General features: G+C 38.0%; 1 protein-coding gene across 35 annotated transcripts in view; it reads right to left on the bottom strand.

The window, feature by feature from the left end:
- IKZF2 (IKAROS family zinc finger 2) overlaps positions 1-19,444 on the bottom strand; it is a 171,083-nt gene extending 151,639 nt beyond the window's left edge. For 3 of the 35 annotated variants that reach the window (XM_070070251.2, XM_070070242.2, XM_070070253.2), the window contains exons 1-3: positions 17,214-17,350; positions 15,621-15,669; positions 14,707-14,814 (exon numbers count right to left, since the gene is read on the bottom strand). In XM_070070251.2, the coding sequence (XP_069926352.1) occupies positions 14,707-14,814; positions 15,621-15,669; positions 17,214-17,216 (160 nt within the window). In that variant the 5' untranslated portion in view covers positions 17,217-17,350. Of the gene's footprint in view, positions 1-14,480; positions 14,673-14,706; positions 14,815-15,620; positions 15,670-17,176; positions 17,522-17,609; positions 17,671-17,991; positions 18,255-18,479; positions 18,769-19,274 lie in introns of those variants that run through there. The other 32 variants (XM_017343081.4, XM_089328997.1, XM_008259106.5 and 29 more) reach the window with 29 other exon arrangements.
- Positions 19,445-19,994: the final 550 nt, after the last annotated feature.

Raw genomic sequence — 19,994 nt, 5'->3', positions numbered from 1 at the left:
TTCCTATTATACAACTGAGGAAATGAAGATGAAAACACAGCACAGCCAAAACCTAAACCCAGCCTATTCTGTTCCAAAATTTATGTGTTGTCCATCACCCTTGGGCTACAGAGACTATAAGGCTATTTTTCGCTGCCCTCGGGGAGTTTCCAGTCTTAAAGAAGAGATAAACTGTACTCAGGTAATCCAGTAATGGTAAAAAAAAGAGAGGAAATGATATAGGGGTTGATTGCACTGTGATTATGGTGATAAGTAACTCTGACCCAAGAAAAGTTCAACGTTATACATTAAAATATCTGTTTATATGCATTCTGCCATGATCTTTTAAAAAGACATTCAGGTTTTGTTTTTTTTTTTTTTTTCTTTGATTTTCTTTACAAGATAAGGAGGGGGAAAGGATACTACTGGTGTTTGCTACAAAGTCCTGTGAATTACATACATGCAACAAAGAGATGAGCTATGACGTATGACAAACAGCAATATAGAAATCTGTGAAATTTCAGAGTTGTACTGGAAACTCACAAACCAACATATCCAGTGCATGAGGGGAAATAAAATTCATGCTTAAAAAACAAGTAAACAAACAAAAAGAACAATGACTCTAGGCTAGGACAGTAGGGAGGTACACATACCATGCTGCCAAAACACACCACTGAACACATCTTCTGAACTGTCATCCTCAAACGAAATGCATTACTACTGCACAATTACCATTTCAATTATACCCCCTCACAAACAGAGCAGGTTTATTTGTGATTTGCTTTAATTGGGTAATTTTACTTTCATTTTTTCAGTAATTGATTTGAAGACAACAGAATTAATAACTGTTTCATAGATACACACACTGCTTTTCAAACAAGAACATTTGAGTCTATCTACCTCACAGACCTCAGACAGATGAAATGCAAAAATACTCAGTAAGTGATCTAGACAGCTTGTGTTTTCTAGGCAATGCTTTGGACCACTTCTTATTGATAATGATGATGATTAAAAGCAGACTAAAAGAATGTCCTTCCTAGAAGACTATTTGGTAAAACATGTTTTAGGGATCTGTTTCTTAGTTATTACTTGATTCAATTTTTTATATCTTTGGGTCTAACAATCAAATAATAGCTATTATTCTGGCTAATTTACCATATGCCAGTCACCATTCTACTCTCTAATGCTCATCACTCCTCTGCCCCTGTTTTACAAATAAAGTGGAGATTCCAAAGATGAAATAGTTATCTAGGGGCCACACATTTGAAAAGTATCAGAATTCACTTTTCACACTATATAGGAAGGGGAAGGAGAAAACTCAATTAATTCTATAATTTAAAAAAATACTCATTTTCAAATACCAAATAGAATGCAAGCTAAGTAACACCTGATAGAGTAGATTCCTCTCAGACTGCTTAAATAGACAGCAGGCTCCAGTTTTACTCAGTACAATATATGGTAGAGATGAAAGCATTTTGAATACTATAAACTGTCTTACAAATAATGTTACTCTGAATTGACTTAAAAACAGTTTGTTCTCCTGAACAAGTTAAACTTATACCCTGATCTTTTTATTATGTATGGACTTTGAAAATCTTTTCTTCAACAATAATATTCATGTCTGATAAACTTTTACCGAAGCATTGTCACAAGGTTAATTTTATAAAGTGTTTCAATGAATACAAGCCAACTTGGGGCTTCTAACTCCCTGATAAAGTATGATCTCAAGAAATGATTTTGAAACACTTGATGCCTAGTCTTAGATACTTCATGAGTTAAATGGAAAAACAACATATCAGAGAAAAAAAAAAAAAAACTGGATGCAAAACCCTATCTCTTCAGCTCAACATCAAGTTCCTTCTTCATTGCAACTTCCCAAGAAGACCAAAAGAAAAAAAAAAAAGCCAGCAGAAAAAGTTCCTGTTTCTAGCACGCTTACAGCCTCCCTAACTCCACAGGCCACTGTCCACTAACATGAAGTAAAAAAGGAAACTACTGCTAAGGAACAAAACCAAAGTTGTTATCATCATTGACGAGTTAGGATACAACCAGTAAGGGCAGCTCATATACAAAGCACATTACACAGTCACTTGTGCAGAAGATAAAATATTAAATTAGACCAAGGTGGCCACTAGCAACAAGATGGTTTATTAGAACCATCTAGTCTAGGTACTATTGACTTACTGCTTTTTTTTAAGATTTATTTATTTATTTATTTGAAAGAATTACAGAGAGAGAGAGAGAGAGAAAATCTTCTATCCGCTGGTTCACTCCCCAGATGGCTGCAAGGCCTAGGGCTGGGCCAGGCTGAAGTCAGAAACCAGAAGTACCAGGTCTCCCATGTGGATGCAGGGGCCTAGGGAGCTGGGCCATCTTCCACTGTTTTCCCAGGCAATCAGTCAATCTTGTAAGCTCAACACCTTAGACCCCAGGTTTCCTATGCAAGCTACCCTCTTCACTCCTTGGCTTTCAGAAGAAAGTCTGCTTTTTCTTCTAGTGAATCCTACTGATCATTCATCTACCTTCTACCAGAAACCATTCCAGTCATTATCAAGTACTGGCTGGTAAATTTGATTTCTCTTTATATTTCCTAAAATGAAGAAACATGGAAAGAAAGATCCTACTTTTCATTTTTCCTGTTCCCCTCTCTAGTAGACACACTAACTCTAATCAAGTCTGTGACTATCCTCACTTTTGGATTCATTATCTTGACTCATTCTTTCTTCTTGAGCTAGTCTCTTTTATGTTCTCCATACCCCACCCCTCTGCACTTTTTTTCATATACCTAAAGTCACTGCCACAGGTCCTGCTCCATTAACAACATATCACAGTTGTCTGGCTAAAAAAGTCCCTCTTTAAAAGTTTCAATGTAAAAATTTAGCAACACTCAGAGTTTTAACCAAGTTTTAAACTAATGAACAATAAATGGAGATTATGGCTGTTTTTTAAAAAGGAAACTTGTCTGTCACATACAGGACAGAATAGAAAACCTAAGTGAAGTTTTAACTCATTTAACTCAGATTTTGACATTGTGTGCTACAATGTCTCCTGACCACTGTGGAAAGTCAATTAACATTACTAATATGTACATTATTTAGTTTACAGCAACTCATGATAGGAATGAATATCTGCCATAAAACAATTCATTGCCGGCATCCCTCCCATATGGGCGCTGGTATGAGTTCCAGCTGCTCCATTTCCAATCTAACTCCCTGCTAATGGCCTGGGAGAGCAGTGGAGGATAGCCCAATTGCGTGGGCCCCTGCTCCCATGTGGGAGCCCTGGAAAAAGCTCCTAGCTCCTGGCTTCAGATCAGCTTAGTTCCTGTCATTGCCGCCATTTGGGGAGTGAACTCAGTGGATGGAAGATCTCTCTTTCTCTCTCTGATTCTTTGTAACTCTTTCAAATAAGTAAAAATAAATCTTTAAAAAAGCTTAAAAACAGAAGACTCACAAGAAAACATATCATTTCTTTTTCTAGTTCTCAGTATGTCCAAACAAAATGTATAACTGCTTTCAAATACTTTGGAAAAATTTAACAATATAATAAAATATAGTTGATACTTCAAAGTATATGTGTTTGCAATTTTAAAGGAGCTCCCCAAAATAATTATGTATTATCTACCTATTTACACACCTAAAAACTCTTGAAAGCCAAATTTCCAAGCTTTAAATGAGATATGAATAATCTGAGCAATCATTTATAATGGAAATAGATGAACTGTTTGCAATCAGAAATCAAATCAAACAGAAATCCTTAGTTCTAAAAACTATAGAAATACCACTAATAGTCTAAAAGGTAGCAAATGTTTTAAAAATTAATTAATCTATATCACATTAACTAGATAACTAAGATACTGACAGACATTTGATTTAAAAACCTATGACATGTTTTATAAAATAAATGATTTCCATGTGTAAATATTTCTTCTTAAAATATGTATGTTTCAAACAATAAGAACAAAAAGGATCGTTATAAAAATGGCCATAACAGAAAATGTTTTGTGTTTTTAACAGAGAATGTCTTGTATAGTTTCAGAAGAAATTATGCCCCTTTAAGACTCAACCAGAAATTCTCCCTGCTAATTTAAATGCAATAAAGCAATATAGTACCCCAGCACTTCAAAATACGACCAAGCCCTGCATGTCGATGTCAGAGTAAGAAACACACTTGATATAGTCAGTGTAAGAACTACAGCTTTGATGTTAATAAGAGAGCAATGACAAAAATGTCAAAGGTGTAGACACCCAGAATGTTAATTTATTAGAACGTGACTTTACACTGATTAATTATATGCTCCTCAAAATATCTGGAGTGCATAAAGAAAAGCTAATTGAAGTGTTCCATCTTGTACAAGCTACTAAAAACAGTTTTAAATAGGTGACAGAGAACTTGGTCTAAAATTACATGTACATGAGATTCAATTTGTAAACTCTAAACAGTACCATATAAAGAAATTAATAGTAGTAGAATAGTAGTAGTAGAAACTAATAGTTGTAGTAGTAAAGATGATGATGATGGCTCCCACCGATCATCCAGTATAGAATCAGAAAACTTAAGAAGCTGTTTAGAACCTTAGAGATCACATTTTTGAGATTGATTTGCAGACTCCAAAATGTTTTTTAAGAATAAAATATAAAAAAGAACATACACCCAAACACAGAAAATCACAAATAATTAGGGTTTCAAGATTATTTCAGCATCTAAGAAAATAAGTTTCCAAATAGGTCAGAAAGCATATTATTTAAATAGATACACATAATATGCTAATCATAAGTAGTTTATTCATTCAATAAATATGTATTAGGTTCCAACAATGCATATGTATGCTAGAGATAAAAATATAAATAAGATAAATCCATTGTTCTCAAAGATTCACATATAGAGAATCTCAGATTAATTTCTTTCCTATCAATTTATGGCCCCAAAATAAAGCTAATATGCCTTGAAAATATTTTGATTAATATTCAGTAATTAAGTTGTCTTTCTTATTAACTAATATGAGATATAATTTTGCTATGAAATCTCATTTGCTGTAGTCAGATTACTTCAATGATTTCATGAAACTTCTGTGATATTTTTGCTTCTGACCTATTAACTGTAAGCTCCTCCAGATCTCCTGCTACCTTAAGGTGTCTTCTCAGGTGGCAGTACTATTTTCAATCTTCATCTAAAATAGATATTAAGACATCTTAAACTGATGACCACATAACGTCAACATTTCTGTGAATGGAAGTTTGAATTTATGACACTAGTAGTCTAGGGATTCTTTATAGATGTTATAAGATTATGTTCATGGAGTGAAGCTATAAAACTTATATTTAGCAAATGTAAGGCAGAACTACATATCACACTAAAGACAATGAATGGATCATGGGCCAGCAAGAATTGGTTGTAATGGGCCATCATCGTGGCATAGAGGGTAAAGCTGCAGCCTGCGACTCAACTTCGTCATCCCATGTGGATGATCATTCATGTTGCAGCTGTTCCACCTCAGATCCAGCTCCCTGCTAAAGCACCTGGGAAGGCAATGGAAGATGGCCTAAGTACTTGGGACCCTGGCACCCATGTGGGAGACTCATATGGAGTTACTGGCTCCTGGTTTCAGCCTGGCTCAGCTCCAGTCGTTATGCCCATTTGGTGAGTGTAACAGCAGATTGAAGAATTTGATCTTTCTCTCTTTATCTCTCTCTCTCTCTCTCCCTCTCTCTCTCTCTGTAAGTCTCACTTTCAAAAAACTAAGTAAAAAAATTGGTTGTAACCTGATTTTATTTATTTTTATATATACAGATTATCTTTTATATATTTATTATATATGTATATGTAAGTACATATATGAATGTGAATGTGTATAGACTAAAGACTGTATCCGGGGGATTTAACCAAGTAAGATGAGAGAAAGAAAAATAAAGGACCCCTAAAAGTATTTTGGTTGAGCCTGGACCTAGAGAATCTAAATCCATGTCCATTCAAGGGAGAAGGAATTGGACAAAGGACTTCAGCCCGGGAATGGCAATGCTATCTCTATTGTGATTCTGAATATATTAGGCTCTCTTAGTCTGATGCCATTAAACATTTGAGTTATATAACTCACTCCCTTTGTTCAGATTCCTTGCTCACTAAATGACCTTCACTGATTACCCACATAGGTCAGTACACAAGAACAAAATGATCTAGTCAAGCCAACTAGAGTGATCCATATCTATGTTAGTTGGTTGAGGTGGGTTTTTTTTTTTGTTTTGTTTTGTTTCTTTGGTTTATTTTTAATCAAGGTATAGACATAAACTGGCATTCTGATTTTAAATTTCAATTCTTAATACTCATCTAATAGGAGTCAACAATGAGATAGGGTTCCAGGACATGAGAGTCATAAATTATGTTCCAGAAGTTGCAAGGATGAGGGTCAAATCCTGCATTACAAATAATTTCATAGGGAAATATTATTCTGTGGGAATCTGGTTGTCCTTTTGTCCCTGTTTCACTGTATACTTCTAATTTACATACTTTGTCAAACTCTTGAGAGGTAAAATAGAAGCAATAAGTTCACCTATAGTGGATATAAATTATGGTGAGCACATCATGCCTATTTACTTCTAAATGGAATAAGCAGTATTATTATCATCTCAAATAAAATGTCAATTCATTTGGAATTAACATCCTTCTCTTCAAAAAATCCAAACATACTTTTGTACCCCAGCATACCAGCACTGTATGAGACAAAGTAAATCTTCACTGAATCAATGATATAAAAAAAAAATCTCTCTAGAGAGTTCTGAATCTACACACAGGAAATCTCAGAAGAAGTATTTTCATCATTAAAATCTATTTGGAATTCCATGGTGTCTTGGGTAATCAGAACTTATATTTTTATGATGGAATTCTATAATAGATGTTTTAAGACAGCATACTAATTAAGATATTTTATATCCCATACTTTCCCTTCTAGGTTATTTTACCCCCAAGGAATACTATATGTTTATTTTTAAATTAAGCATATACCAAATCATTTTTAAATGATATATATCATGTCTATGTATTTATCTCAAAGTTTTCAGAAAGGCTCTAGATTACAGTATTAAGTTCTTTGATTATTAATGTGGCGGAACTCACTAGTATTAGCAATAAATATACCACTGAATTTTAAAGAGAAGGACCAGAAAACTTGTTTTAAAAAGTAATGAGTTAGTCACACCAATTAATCCAACTTCTGAGACCAACATAAAAAATTTGTTAAATTTGTGCCCATATACTTCAATACAGACTCTTTTTTTTTCAGACTTTTAATTTAATGGAGCAACCAGGGAAGTAACACCACTGATCAAATGTTGAGAATTACTTAAGAATGAATTTTTAAGAAGTACTAAATGATTGTTAAAGTAATATAGGAGGAACGTGACCTAACCCACCACTGACTACACATTATGTTTCATTAATTAAGAAAATTCACACTTCAATCTTGTCTATCTGAATGTATACCTGATTGCTATTTTCTTCCGAACTCGACCCTATAAGGGCTTTAAACCTGGAATCCTGATTTATACTAAATTAACTCTTTTCCTGGAAATCTGTCCCGGTATTTCCTATCCTTGCTAATGGAGCCTATCACTGTCTACCCATTAATTTGGGAATCATCTTCCTTAGCTACAGCATCCAAGTCCTGCCCACTTTAAGCTGTTAAATATTACCCAAAACTTTCTCTTCCTTTTTAATCCCTGGCACCACTAGCTCTCATGATTACTCAATCTATCATTGCAACAGCCTATTCAAGATGCCCCTGCTTATAGACTGCTCCCCATCCACAATGGTTTCCCCACATTTGATCAGTGTATCAAAACTGATATCATAGAGCAGACATTTAGCCTAGCTGTTAAGACACTGGATTTAAATGCCTACAGCCTATAACGGAGTATGTAGGTTCAATACCCAGTTCCAGCTCTGACTTCAGCTTCCTGCTAAAGTAGACCCTGGGAACTAATGGAGATGGCTCAAGTAACTGGGTTCCTGCCACCCACATGGGAGACCCGAATTGAGTTCTCAATCCCAGCTTTTGAGGGCATTTGGGGAGCAAGCCAGCAAATGAGAACACTCCTCTCTCTCTCCCTCCCTCTCTTTCTCTCTCTCTGCTTCTCAAATACATAAATAAAAATTAAATTATAAAAGACTGAGTTTACCTGCTTTGATAAAACCCTTGGCTCCCTTGAAAACAAAAGCCAAGTTTCCCTTCATACAGATATTCCATCTTACCTGATTAACTGTCAACTCTGGCATCGAATTCCTAGACTTTAATTTTATACCCTAGAGATTCCAAGAACATTGCATGTTATTTCTCACCTCTCTTTGTGGGTGCATCATTTACTGAAAAAAACTTCCACTTCTCCCCTAAATCCTATTCATTGTATAAGTCTTAGCTCAAGTAGTCTCTACCTCCAGGAAATCCTCCATAATGATCAAGGCAATGAGCTTACTAGGGTAGAATGCCGTTTAGATATCTGTTCTTACACTCCTGGAGGACAAGGATGTAGTACTATTCACCTTTGGACTCACCTTACAATGCCTGGCACAAAGAAAGCAGATCACAAGTAGTTATCGAATTAATCAACTAGAATGAGATATGGTAGCAGGGACCAAAGTACTTGGTTCATCCTCCACTGCTTTCCCAGCACATTAGCAGGAAACTGAATGGGAAGTGGAACAGGCGGGACTCGAACCAGTGTTCTGATGAGAGATACCAGTCTCACAAGCAGCAGCTTAACATGCTGCTCCACAATGCTGGTTCCAGGAGATTAAATTTTAGGTGGGACTCTCAAAGACAAAAACTGATACTCAACGTGGGTAGGTTATTCCATTCAGAAGACATTTTCTTTAAAAAAAAAAAAAAAAAAAAAAGACATTTTCTTTTTCCATTCTTAACAACCAGCATCTTTGGAACACTAATGGTAAGCAATGATTTTCTTTAGATATTACCAAAAACACAAAACTGTACTCAGGAACACTGAAATCCCCCAAAAAGGAAATTCTGATGTATAGACAAACTTCTTTCTTAACCACAATCTTCAGAGTTTAAATAACAGAGGATAATTTTCTTTTCTTTTTTTTTTTTTTTTTTAAGATTTAATTTATTTACTTGATAGAGTTACAGACAGAGAGGGAGAGACAGAGAAAGGTCTCCCATCTGCTGGTTCACTCCCCAAATGGCGCAACAGCCGGAGCTTGGCCTATCCAAAGCCAGGAGCTTCTTCCAGGTCTCCCACGTGGATGCAGGGGCCCAAGCACTTGGGCCATCTTCCACTACTTTTTGCATGCTATCAGCAGGGAGCTGGGTCAGAAGTGGAGCAGCCGGGACTCGAACAGGCACCTATATGGGATGCAGGCGCTGTAGGCAATGGGTTAGCCTACTAAGCCACAGGGCCAGCCCCAGAGGATAATTTTCTTAAGAATTTAACCCTAAATTACCAGAAACCCACAGTTGTGTTCCATGGACCTATGTAGTAAACAGGTAAAACCAAAAGACACAGATTTTAAAAAGATCTGAATCTGAAAAAAACCCTTTATTTTATGAGTCATGAATCCATGAAAAACTAACTTGACCTTGACGGCTCTGAGTAATAGCAGCAGTGATTATTTATTGGGTCTCAGCATCTGCCAAGAGTTGTGCTAGCGTTTACAGACATTCCCTCATTTATATTCATACGACTGTGCAGTGTGGTATGAACTGCTTACTCCCATTCTACAGATAAGTAAAGTGAGGCTCAAAGCTTTCAGTAAAATGCTTAAGACCACACAGGAAGTTAGTGGCAGCACAGGGATTTCAACACAGGCTGCTACAACTCCAAAGCCCCTTCCAAGTCTCTCTCTCTCTCTCTCTCTCTCTTTTTTTTTTTTCTTGATAATAAAATAAAGTGCTTATTTATCCCATGGAGTTTTTATGTAAAGGAGTAATATGGAAAGTCTAGTCTAGCATGGTATTGAGCACCGTATGTGCACTCACTAAAGCATGCTCCTACAACATCAACAGTACAGGAAAGAGTTCCTAAAAACACCTTACCTAACACAGATATTCTGAGTCTCAATTCATGAGCGGAAAATAGAAATAGATCAATAAATTTATTTTATATAAACAGATATAAAGGAAAGAAGTAAAGAAAAACAACATATCCTGTCTCATTTTTGGACTCTGTCCCAGGCCATCTTACGATCAACGTATATCAATATTCAAAATCTATCAATATATGAAAAGTAAAGAAAGAGCATGGGACCTAGAGACCTTAATTCACTATGGCTTAATGGAAAACTCCAATAGAATCTAATCAATCATATTACATTAAAAAAAATCCAGCAGGAAACACAAATTTGGACAACTATAGAGGTAGTCAAGCATTTATTTCATTGGCTAGATTTTCAATTGTAAACCTTAATTCTCACTTGTAAGTGGCCTAAATACATGGGACAATGGGACTAGGGGAGAGTTGCGAAGAAAACAATACAGCATTTTTGCTGTTGATTACGTATGAGTATATACTCCCTTTTAGTTTCCTTGTTTTTCCTTTGCTACACAGTCTTGACACTACTTCTGATAGCTATAAAGAAATCAAATCAGACCTTTTTCAAAAAGAAATTTTTCTAACAAGTAAGAACTAAATGTACAGTACTTCAGGTATATACACAAACATAACTACCATGATTCAAAACGGAGCAAGATTTTACATCAAGGCCATCTGGTGTTATATTAGGGTGTGTCTTCTGGAAATCCAACCAAGGGTGACGGCCAACTAAGCCATGGAAGACAGCTCAGAATTACGGTGAGTCCCATAACATAAGCTATATTTGAAAAAGCACATTAGAGCACCTGCTTGACAGGATTATCTGATATTGCTCCACCCACGTAATAATTCTCTTTTATTCCTGTAATACTGTTTTTGTTACTAAAACATGGGTCAGTCTGAGAAATGGCGGTCACCCTGCAATGATGGTACTGTAGAGACACCAGTTATCTAACAAACCTCAACGTAGTATCAAGTTTTTATGTCTCAATCTTGTTAACTTCTTCTCTCTGCTCTGTCATCTAATATGTCAACGGATTTCTTTAAGGCTCAATTTTCTTTTTTAAAAAAAAAAAGAAACCAAAATATCCTTTCTCTTCACTAGATTCTAAAAATGAAAACCAGCTAAGAAAAAGTGAATATGAAGCTCTCTGAAAGTAATAAACTAGATTCCCCGACGTGATTATTGGTCAGAGCCTTGTAAAACTAGACTTACTCCTTCCTCCAATTCCATACATGCCACCTGGCCATCAAACTGACTGCACAGTTGATCCACATAAAAGTTTTAAAGTAATAGAAACAAATTTCGTGGCATGATGTATGAACATTTTCATATCATTTAATTACAACCTGCAAAGATTGACTTACTGGCATTATAAAAGGAGAAGATAAGAAATACAAGATTAACCTCAAGTTTAGGAACCTTAAAAATTTTCAACATAATCAGCTGCAGACGTAGAACTGTTTGAAACCAACACTGAAACAACTATGCAGAAAAGGAAACACAATAACCCAGAAACAGAAGGACTCGAAAGTAAATTTCATCTGATGGGCCAAAATACAATATGGATTATTATTTTGCAGTCTTCTCTCTGAGTTGCCTATCTGAGATTCTTAACGTCCAGATTCTATTTTTAAAATCACTTAACACTGTGCATTCCCAGTAGCCATCAAGGCGCATACTGCCATCCCTGACACCGAAGATTGTCAGCAGACTCAATATGTGCACTAATGATCTCAGCCAACAATGCCCATCTTCTTATCAAAGAGATCCTTATTCCAGAAGAACAAGTCTAACCTTCTCTATGAAGATTCATTCTAAAAAATAGGAAGCAGTCATTATAAATTGTTGGGATCACTAATATCTCTGAGGTCATTTTATGGTGATTTTCTGTGTTGAATTTTAAAACCCAAAACTGTCAGGCATTATAACATTTTTTAGTTCTCTCCCAAGTCCCTGGTTCTCTATTCTAGTGCTGTCAAATAATGATAGCTGCTGTCATGGTTTTTTTATACAATAGCTGGCAGCAAGTTGCACAGACACCCTTCATCTTACAACAGTCACCAAATAACCAAAACAACGACCAGGACCTTAAAGTAATACTGATCACTTTCCGAAAGCCAAAATATACGGGCTATCACACCTTATACTTACTTGATGACTTTTACTTTATAAAAGTCGTTTTATTTATTTTGCCACACTGTTTAAAAATAACTTCCCCACTTACACACATACTCTTATCCTCTCCTTCCCACCACTAGAGAGTATCGTATCATAAAGGTTTTCACATTTACTTTTGGCTTTAATATTTTCAACCAAAATTGTCATTCTGTTTTTACAAGCATCAGCCCTCCAGGAGGTACATTTGAAGATACATTTTAAATGCAGGAAACAAATAGATTATTTTCATTTACAAAGTCAACAGTGCATGTAAAGGGTTAGGGGAAACCAGTGATCTCAAACACAAGTGATTTGACAGGCCACACATACACATAAAAATTATTCCAAGTGACAGAAAAACAGCTGAGTGACCAATTCTGGGTCTCTGTTCTAATTAACAGACAAGAGTCCCTCTCTGCCTCTATTTGCTTTGGCAATCTAAAATGCTGATATTCTCCTAGATCTCACAGAGAGGAAAAATGGGTATCTTCTCCATCTAACACCTAAGTGGGTAACCTAGATACTGTAAACAGAGGCTACATAAAGGATGCAACAGACAACTCTGAAGCGACAGCCAAAATATTTAACCTGCAACTCTTTGGAAAAGAACCTGAAAACACATGCTGCTTAGCCAAAAGCTGTACTAACATGGAATTGCCACAGGCCAGTAAGTTAAACAAAACAAAACAAAACACAAAAAGCTCTTTACCAAACATAAGTTTACTGTTGTTGGGTGAGAAAAGCTCAGACTTCAAAAGCACAGTTCTTATTTGTTCAAATTAACCATGCTTATACTCTGCACTGCTAAATTAAAGATGAGTGAACTGCTCTTTTGAAGCGAGTATTTGCAAAAGTCAAGAAAAAAAAATCTCAAATAAAGGAGCCAATTAACCAATTAAATAGCATTTTCCTCCTGATATTCTGTTGGGTAGGGGATGACAGCCAAGTTTCTGATTAACAGTTACCCTCTACCACATATATTCAGTGTTTTTAAAGCTAACAGCTAAATAATTAACTAACAGAAACTGTGCAAAAGTCTGTCTTTACCTTTAGAAAATTATGTGTAAAAGTTGTCTGAAAAATAAAAATATACCCTATCAAAGAACGTTAAATGCTAAAATGTAAACATTCTATTGCCTGCATTGCAATAGTAACATAACTAGCAAAGAAGTAAATTAGTGCTACAATTTCCATTATAAGAGATTACCACTATAATCTAGTGTACAGTCACTCACTAACTTTACTCACTTCCTCTTTCTAAATGATAAAAGAACTTCAAGACTACTTGAAGAATGAAATTTTCTTAGGAACTTCTCCTCATTAATAAAAAGAAACAAAACTTTTAAATAAATAAATTAAAATAGTTCAACCCTAATTTCACGTCAGTAGCTAAAATCACTTAAAGTTAATGAAATGCAGGATGTATTCAATAGTAATCTATATACCATTGCCTAGATCTAGCAGTCAACTAATCACAAAGCTTGTAGCTTTATATTAACCTTAAGTTTTCAAGGCTGTAAGAGGGACTGAGAAAGGGAAAGTTATTCTCCCCAGATTATTAAAATTAACTTAAGAATATTCTCATAATTAAGTAGGGGACTATAAGGGGAAATTATGACTAATTTTAAGGGAAATGCCTTTGCTTCATATATTACCCAAATAGAAAACTTGTAAATTTTATTATAGAGATGTCCTTTCTATATAGGAATATAATACACATCAAAAGATAAGGGAAAACAAGATCTCAATTAACTTTTGATTAGAGTAATAGAGTACTTGTATTTGATAACTAAACTGAAACACTGTAATTAAGAGAAAACAATATCCTTAAACATGAAACTATTTTGTCTTCTGTCAATGACAGCATGTAAGTTGCTTTTTATACAAAACACTGTAGACTACATCATTGAAAGACTCTTTATAAAACAGTAGCCAAACTATTATCCCAAGCGCAAAACATTCTTCCAAATTTTCTCATTCTCTAGACAATCTAAAACAAAATGCTTTCGAGTTTCTTAGAGAAACAGATATAAATGAGTTTCATAAATTTCAATTACACTTCACTTCCAATGCTTTGGAGGAGAAACCTTCACTCTTTTTTAAACTAAGTAACACTGCAATACTACAACTGATGGTTTAGCTTTATACAAGACAGCATAAAATTATTTAATTCTTTTTACTGCAAAGAGTCCCTTGGAAGTGACAGTTTCCATATTTTTTTAGCCAACAACAACAACAACAAATCCAGTCATAAACCTGGCAAGACGAAACGATAATCAACAAATCCTAACATTTCTTACCTGGTACAGGTAAGCACCAGCTCCCAAAAGCCACCTTGGGATAGTTCAAACTAGTAAGCAGGCTCATGTTTTATGATACCAGAATGAACAGGAATAAATCTGTGTTGTTCTTTCTTTAGCAAAATCTATAGCAGTAGCTCTACCACAATGTGAGAGAACACAAACCTAACAAATTCAAGTCTGTTGCGCGAGAAATAGAAAAAAAAATCATAAAATGAAGACTTACTGCTTGTCATGTGACTTGGTGAGGCATGCTGTCCATTGGGTGTGCTTGAGGTGAGGTCAATTGCCATATTGGAGTGCTCCCTTTCAGGTGAAAGCTCATTGTCACCTGCTTCCACAAAATAAAAGCTTTTGGTCTCTATTCATTCTCACACAAAGTCTAATTACTAACACTGCTTCATATACACAGTGGTAAGCTTAACTCTTGTGATTTTAAGCAATACATTTTCCTTTAAAAAGAAACTATAAGGAAATATCATTTAGAAATACACAATAAATGAATGAAATGACAAAGAACCACAATCAAGCTGCAATAAAAAAATTAACAAAAGTTTATTATCACAATACTCTTATGTGTAAAATAAGGGGAAATGAGGTAGGTGATTTCTAAAGTGTCTTTTAGTTGGAAAAAAGTAGGTTTTTTAAACACCTAATTGAATTATTAAGCATATAGTATTTTTAATGCGCATTTCCCAAAACACTGGCTATCAGTTTGAAAACAGACTTGGCTAATGAAATATAAACTTAAGGCAGATGCTTTTCTTTCACATTATGTTTTGAAAAATTAGCCTACTGAGTAGCAAGTATTTAGTACACGCCATGCTAATATATATATATATTTATATATGCAACTTGACTAGTCTAAATTTACAATAGATGAAAAAAATCAAGCAGGATAGTCTTGATCTGCTAAATTACTACTGACAAACACTATCCTTAACTTAGTAAGTAGTAAGTATATTTCTAGATTTCCTTATTTCTTCTCTATGCTATTATTTACTGAGACACATTTAAAGGTGACATTGTGAACAAAAAAAAAGGACAGAATTCTAAATAAAATCTTGTAACTCAGCAAGTAATACACAGGTAATAATAAGGTAACTTTATTACCAATAACAAATACAGGAAAATACTTACATGTTATATAGCCATCAATAGCCTCTGTTTCCATAGTCAAAGTGCAGTGCTACAAAATAAAAGATTATACCCTTAGCACAATGATTCCTTTCAGTATCTGCCATTAAATTCTTAACTTATTTGAAGCTCCAGTTAGTCCATGTTGCTGCTGCAACCTGTGCCCAAGAAACATACTACAGCGTACTGTATGTGCTCATTTGCAAGTCACTGAACTCTTTCTGCAAATGATCTGATTCCTGCTGGAGATAGGATAGGACAGATAAGTGTGCGGTGAGATGGGCTGTAACAAGAAAGGAATGACTGTCTTAATCAAAATTTATGTGGCTGAAAGAAAAAAATGGGGAGAGGGTCTACACCTCACATCGCCAACTTTAACTGGGATTTAAGTATTTTACCATTTACTACTTCCCACAATCACGCTGCAGTTTGAGGACTTCCCCAGTGTACAGATAGCTCTATTCACAATTGTTGCAAGTTGGTTCATCATGTTCTAATAGGGAGGGGAGGACAAACAAACATAAAAAAACAAAACAAAACAAAACAAAACAAAAAACTTAGTGCCCAACTGTGTCTCTGAGACTTCTGCAGCCGTTGGCCAACTACTCCCTGACTTGTATTGACATTTTAGCCTACCCCAAGTTCTGTGTAAGCACCTGTTCAATGTAACCTTAATTTCCTGCCAGACCATGGTTGGATACAAATGCCAAGCCTACTTAATGCATTCTGAATTTGAAAATTTCATAAACTTCTGGCTGTGCAGGAGGGAATCACTTTTTTAAAAAAAGTTTGGGGAATATTTTCATGCACCAATGACACAAAACAGAACTTAGTTCTCTGAAACAAAAGTAAATTGTATGAGATGACACCCCCTAGCTTTGATTCACATAATGAATAGATCAATAATCGTAACTACTCTTTGAATCAAAAAGTTTGGGAATTGACAAGTCCTGAGGAGATTTTTACTTATTTTATTTTCCACTGGCCCTGGTCCTTTTTGCCTTTAGTTTCAAAACTCTCACTGCACCAGCAGCTAAATTATTCACAATGAGCCATTTCTGTATTGATCGCCAAGTATATTTAGCCCTGGCTCCTGGAATTTCTCCATTACTTACTGGAAAACAGGCAGCTTCACTTCTTGTCTCCAAAACCACTTCCCTTCTCCCTCCCCTCCCCTTCTTCACCACCACCCTCCCAACACCCCCCCCCCAAAAAAAACTTTTCTTTCTTTCTTTATGGAATAATCAGATCAAATTCCCAACTCAGCCACTACATTGCACTTAAATTTCAACCTGCTGTACTGTTATCAAATTCTTTCAAATTATGATTACATAAGGCTTTAAAGAAAGGGATCCGTAAAGTTTAAAAGGGGAGCAGTTTCTTCGGATATTTTACAAATGAGTTTATCTCTTTAAAAATGTACACATTTAACACACATATATCAAACAGAAAGACACGTCAAAGAGAAGCGAAAGAAGTCTGCCCCATCAATGAAATGGTTATTAACCCTCAGATAAGGAAAGAAAGAAAAAGGAGAAAGAGAAACGAAATGTACATACAAAAGAAATTGTCCTTTGATTAAAAAAGATTCATCACCATTTCCAGCTCTGTCGGGAGATCTCAGCTTCTTCTAACCCCTCAAAGAGGAGGTGACAATGTCGGGCTGAAGATAAACGGAGAGAGAAAGAAAGAAGTTTTTTGTGTTTCCCCCTTCTCTCTTTCCCTCCCTTGCCCCCTCCAAGCCAAGCCCCCTGCAGAGTTCAAGGCGAGGAGGAAGGAAAAGCACTTTACAGGTGGGTCATTCCAAGCCCAAATCCAGCAAACAGATCGGCTGATAAACAAAACCAAGAAATGAGAGAGAAGGAACACCCCCCTTCTCCTCCTCCTCCTCCTCCTCCTCCTCCTCCTCCTCCTCCTCCTCCTTCTACCCCTCCCCCTTGTCCCTTTGGGATGGTCTAGTAGGAAAAGTCACTCAGGAATGGCACCACGTACTTTCAGGAAAGAGGAAAAAAAGAGAGAGAAAGAGAGAGAGAGAGGTCAGTCAGTGCTACAGCAATGCGATTAACAAGAAGAGAAAAACTTGATCCACCGGTTCCTTAAGAATCGACCAAAAGCTAAGACAAGAAAACTGAAAGGAAGGGGGGGGGGGGTGGTAAGAGAGAAGGGACAGTCAGGCAGAACCAGCAAGGAACCTAGGCCAACTTCACAGGACTGGTTTTGGCCTTTGGCAAAAAAAAGGAAAAAAAAAAATTAATCTTAATTCCATCTCTTTCGCCCGTACCAGAACCTGTCAAAGTGATTTAACTGCTGCCTTTTCACATGTGTCATACCAGTTTTTTTTTTCCCCTTAATTCCAACAGGATCTGGATTTTACCTTCTATCTGGACAGCTGCAATTTATTCCAGGCTACCCAATCTTCCTTCTTGGAATTCAAGTTAAAACAAAGCAAAACAAGTCCAAATCCATGACAGCTACTGAGATGAGAACTGATTAATCCATTACCATCCCAGAAACAGACTACAAAAAAACGGGGCGATACATGAAGGCAGAGGACATCATCTTCGACCCGATTCCCTGAGCGTCCTTTACAAAAAATCATTGCCCTAATCGTAACCACAATCCATTCCCTCCCAGAGGAAAAAAAAAAAAAAAAGACCCCTATTATTATTACTGGTTAACAGCAACAAGTCATTTGATCACATCACAGTGCAAAACGAGATGCTATATAATCACACTTAACTTTGAAAGCACTCCCACCCCCCGCTTTGCAAACCATACACATATTTATATAGAATCTATGAATCCGAAGACAAATAAAACAAGAGCTGCTCTTCACCACGCAAAAGCCAAGCGGAGATTTACCTCAGCAGTGCATGCAGTAAAATAATCCCATCACCCTTTTGTTTGTGTTTACTGTTAGTGTGTCCTCTCTTTCTTTCTTTCCTGTGACTAACGTGTGTTTGTGCACTGCAGTTGGTGGTGGAAACTAAGGCAGTGGATCTGTAGCTAAGGGTAATCCTGTTTTTACTTCCTCCATCTTCAGCGAGGAGCAGGGTTAGCCCGGGACAGCTGGTCAAACCCCGAGAAACCGATCCGGCGCAGCCCGAGCACATCTCCCCCGCCGGCCGGGCTCGCGCAGACGCCCGCGGGCGGAGGGCGGGCTGGCGGCGGCGGCGGCGGCGGGTGGCGGGGCCCGGGGCGCGAGCGAGCAGGGGAGCGTGCGCGCGCCGTGTGTGCGTGTGTGTGTGTGTGTGTGTGTACGGCGTGGGGGCGTACGGGATCTGAACGCCAGTACGTGTGTTTGTGTCTCTGTGCGTGTCTGTGTGTGTGCGTGTGTGTGTGTGAGCGCGCGCGAGCGGGCGCGTGTGCGCGTGTCTGCGCGCTCGGCCGCTCGGCGCGCTCGGCAATCGATTACAGGACAAGTGCTGCCCGGCGGCCCCGCGACGCGCGCACTCCCTCGCGCCCACCCGCGTGCCCGGCCGCGGCGCCCCCGCCCGTCGGCCCCGGTCGGCGGACCCCGCCCCCCACCCCACCCCCGGCTACCGCGGCGGCGGCGGCGGCGGGGTAGGGGGAGGCAGGTAGCCCGCTCCCCAGGGCGCCGCGGCCACCTCCACCCGCTCCTCCCGCTCCTCCCGCCGCGGTCCTCATAAATCTCACGTTTGCTGCCGGCCGGGGAGGAAGGATTGCAACGGCGAGGGGAGGTTCATTTCGGCCGCGTGAAGTTTTCTTTCAAACTGGGGTTTGTTGGCGAGGCGGCGCGCCGGGAGCGGGGCGGCGAGCCAGGCGCCCGGCGCGGAGCGCGGGGCTCGCGTCCTGGCCCGAGGCCGGGAGAGCGCGTGCACCCGGCCGCCCACCCGCCCACCGGGGCTTCGCGATCCGCTCCGCTCCGCCGTTCGGGGTCAGCAGGCGGCACCCGGTGGACCCGGGCGGGACGCGAAGCCGAGTTCAGGGGCCCTCGGGAATGGGCTGAGAAGGAAATTCAGGTCTGACGCGAAGCTCCACTATTACTATTTGGAAAGTGCTTTACAGTGCAAGTTTAAAATTAGAGTGTTTACTTGCTTTTCCCCCTCCCGGGCACATGCCACATCCACCCGAGTCAGGGCGCGATGAGGGTCCGGAAAGTTGGGACAGACCTGCGCGAGCGCCCACCAGCATCGCCCCTCACGGCTGCTCGGCTCGGGAAGAACCTGTGCTGTCGTCCGCAGAAAAACAAGCGCAGATTCTTTCTACAAATAGTAGCATTTAGTATCTTTCTTGACCACATTTGCGAGAAAAAAAAAAAAAAAAAGAGGGAATAGAGACTTCTATAATTAAAGGGAACAGGAAAATGAAAGGAGCTGAAAATACTGAACTGTGTAGTCTGGGTGGCTTAAGTTT

This window comes from Oryctolagus cuniculus, chromosome 3 (genome assembly GCF_051225735.1).
Source record: "Oryctolagus cuniculus isolate XC-2025 breed Fujian yellow rabbit chromosome 3, ASM5122573v1, whole genome shotgun sequence".
NCBI classification, from domain to species: Eukaryota; Metazoa; Chordata; class Mammalia; order Lagomorpha; family Leporidae; genus Oryctolagus; species Oryctolagus cuniculus.
Note: the sequence above shows the minus strand (reverse complement) of the source record. Positions and strands in the feature narration are given on the sequence as shown.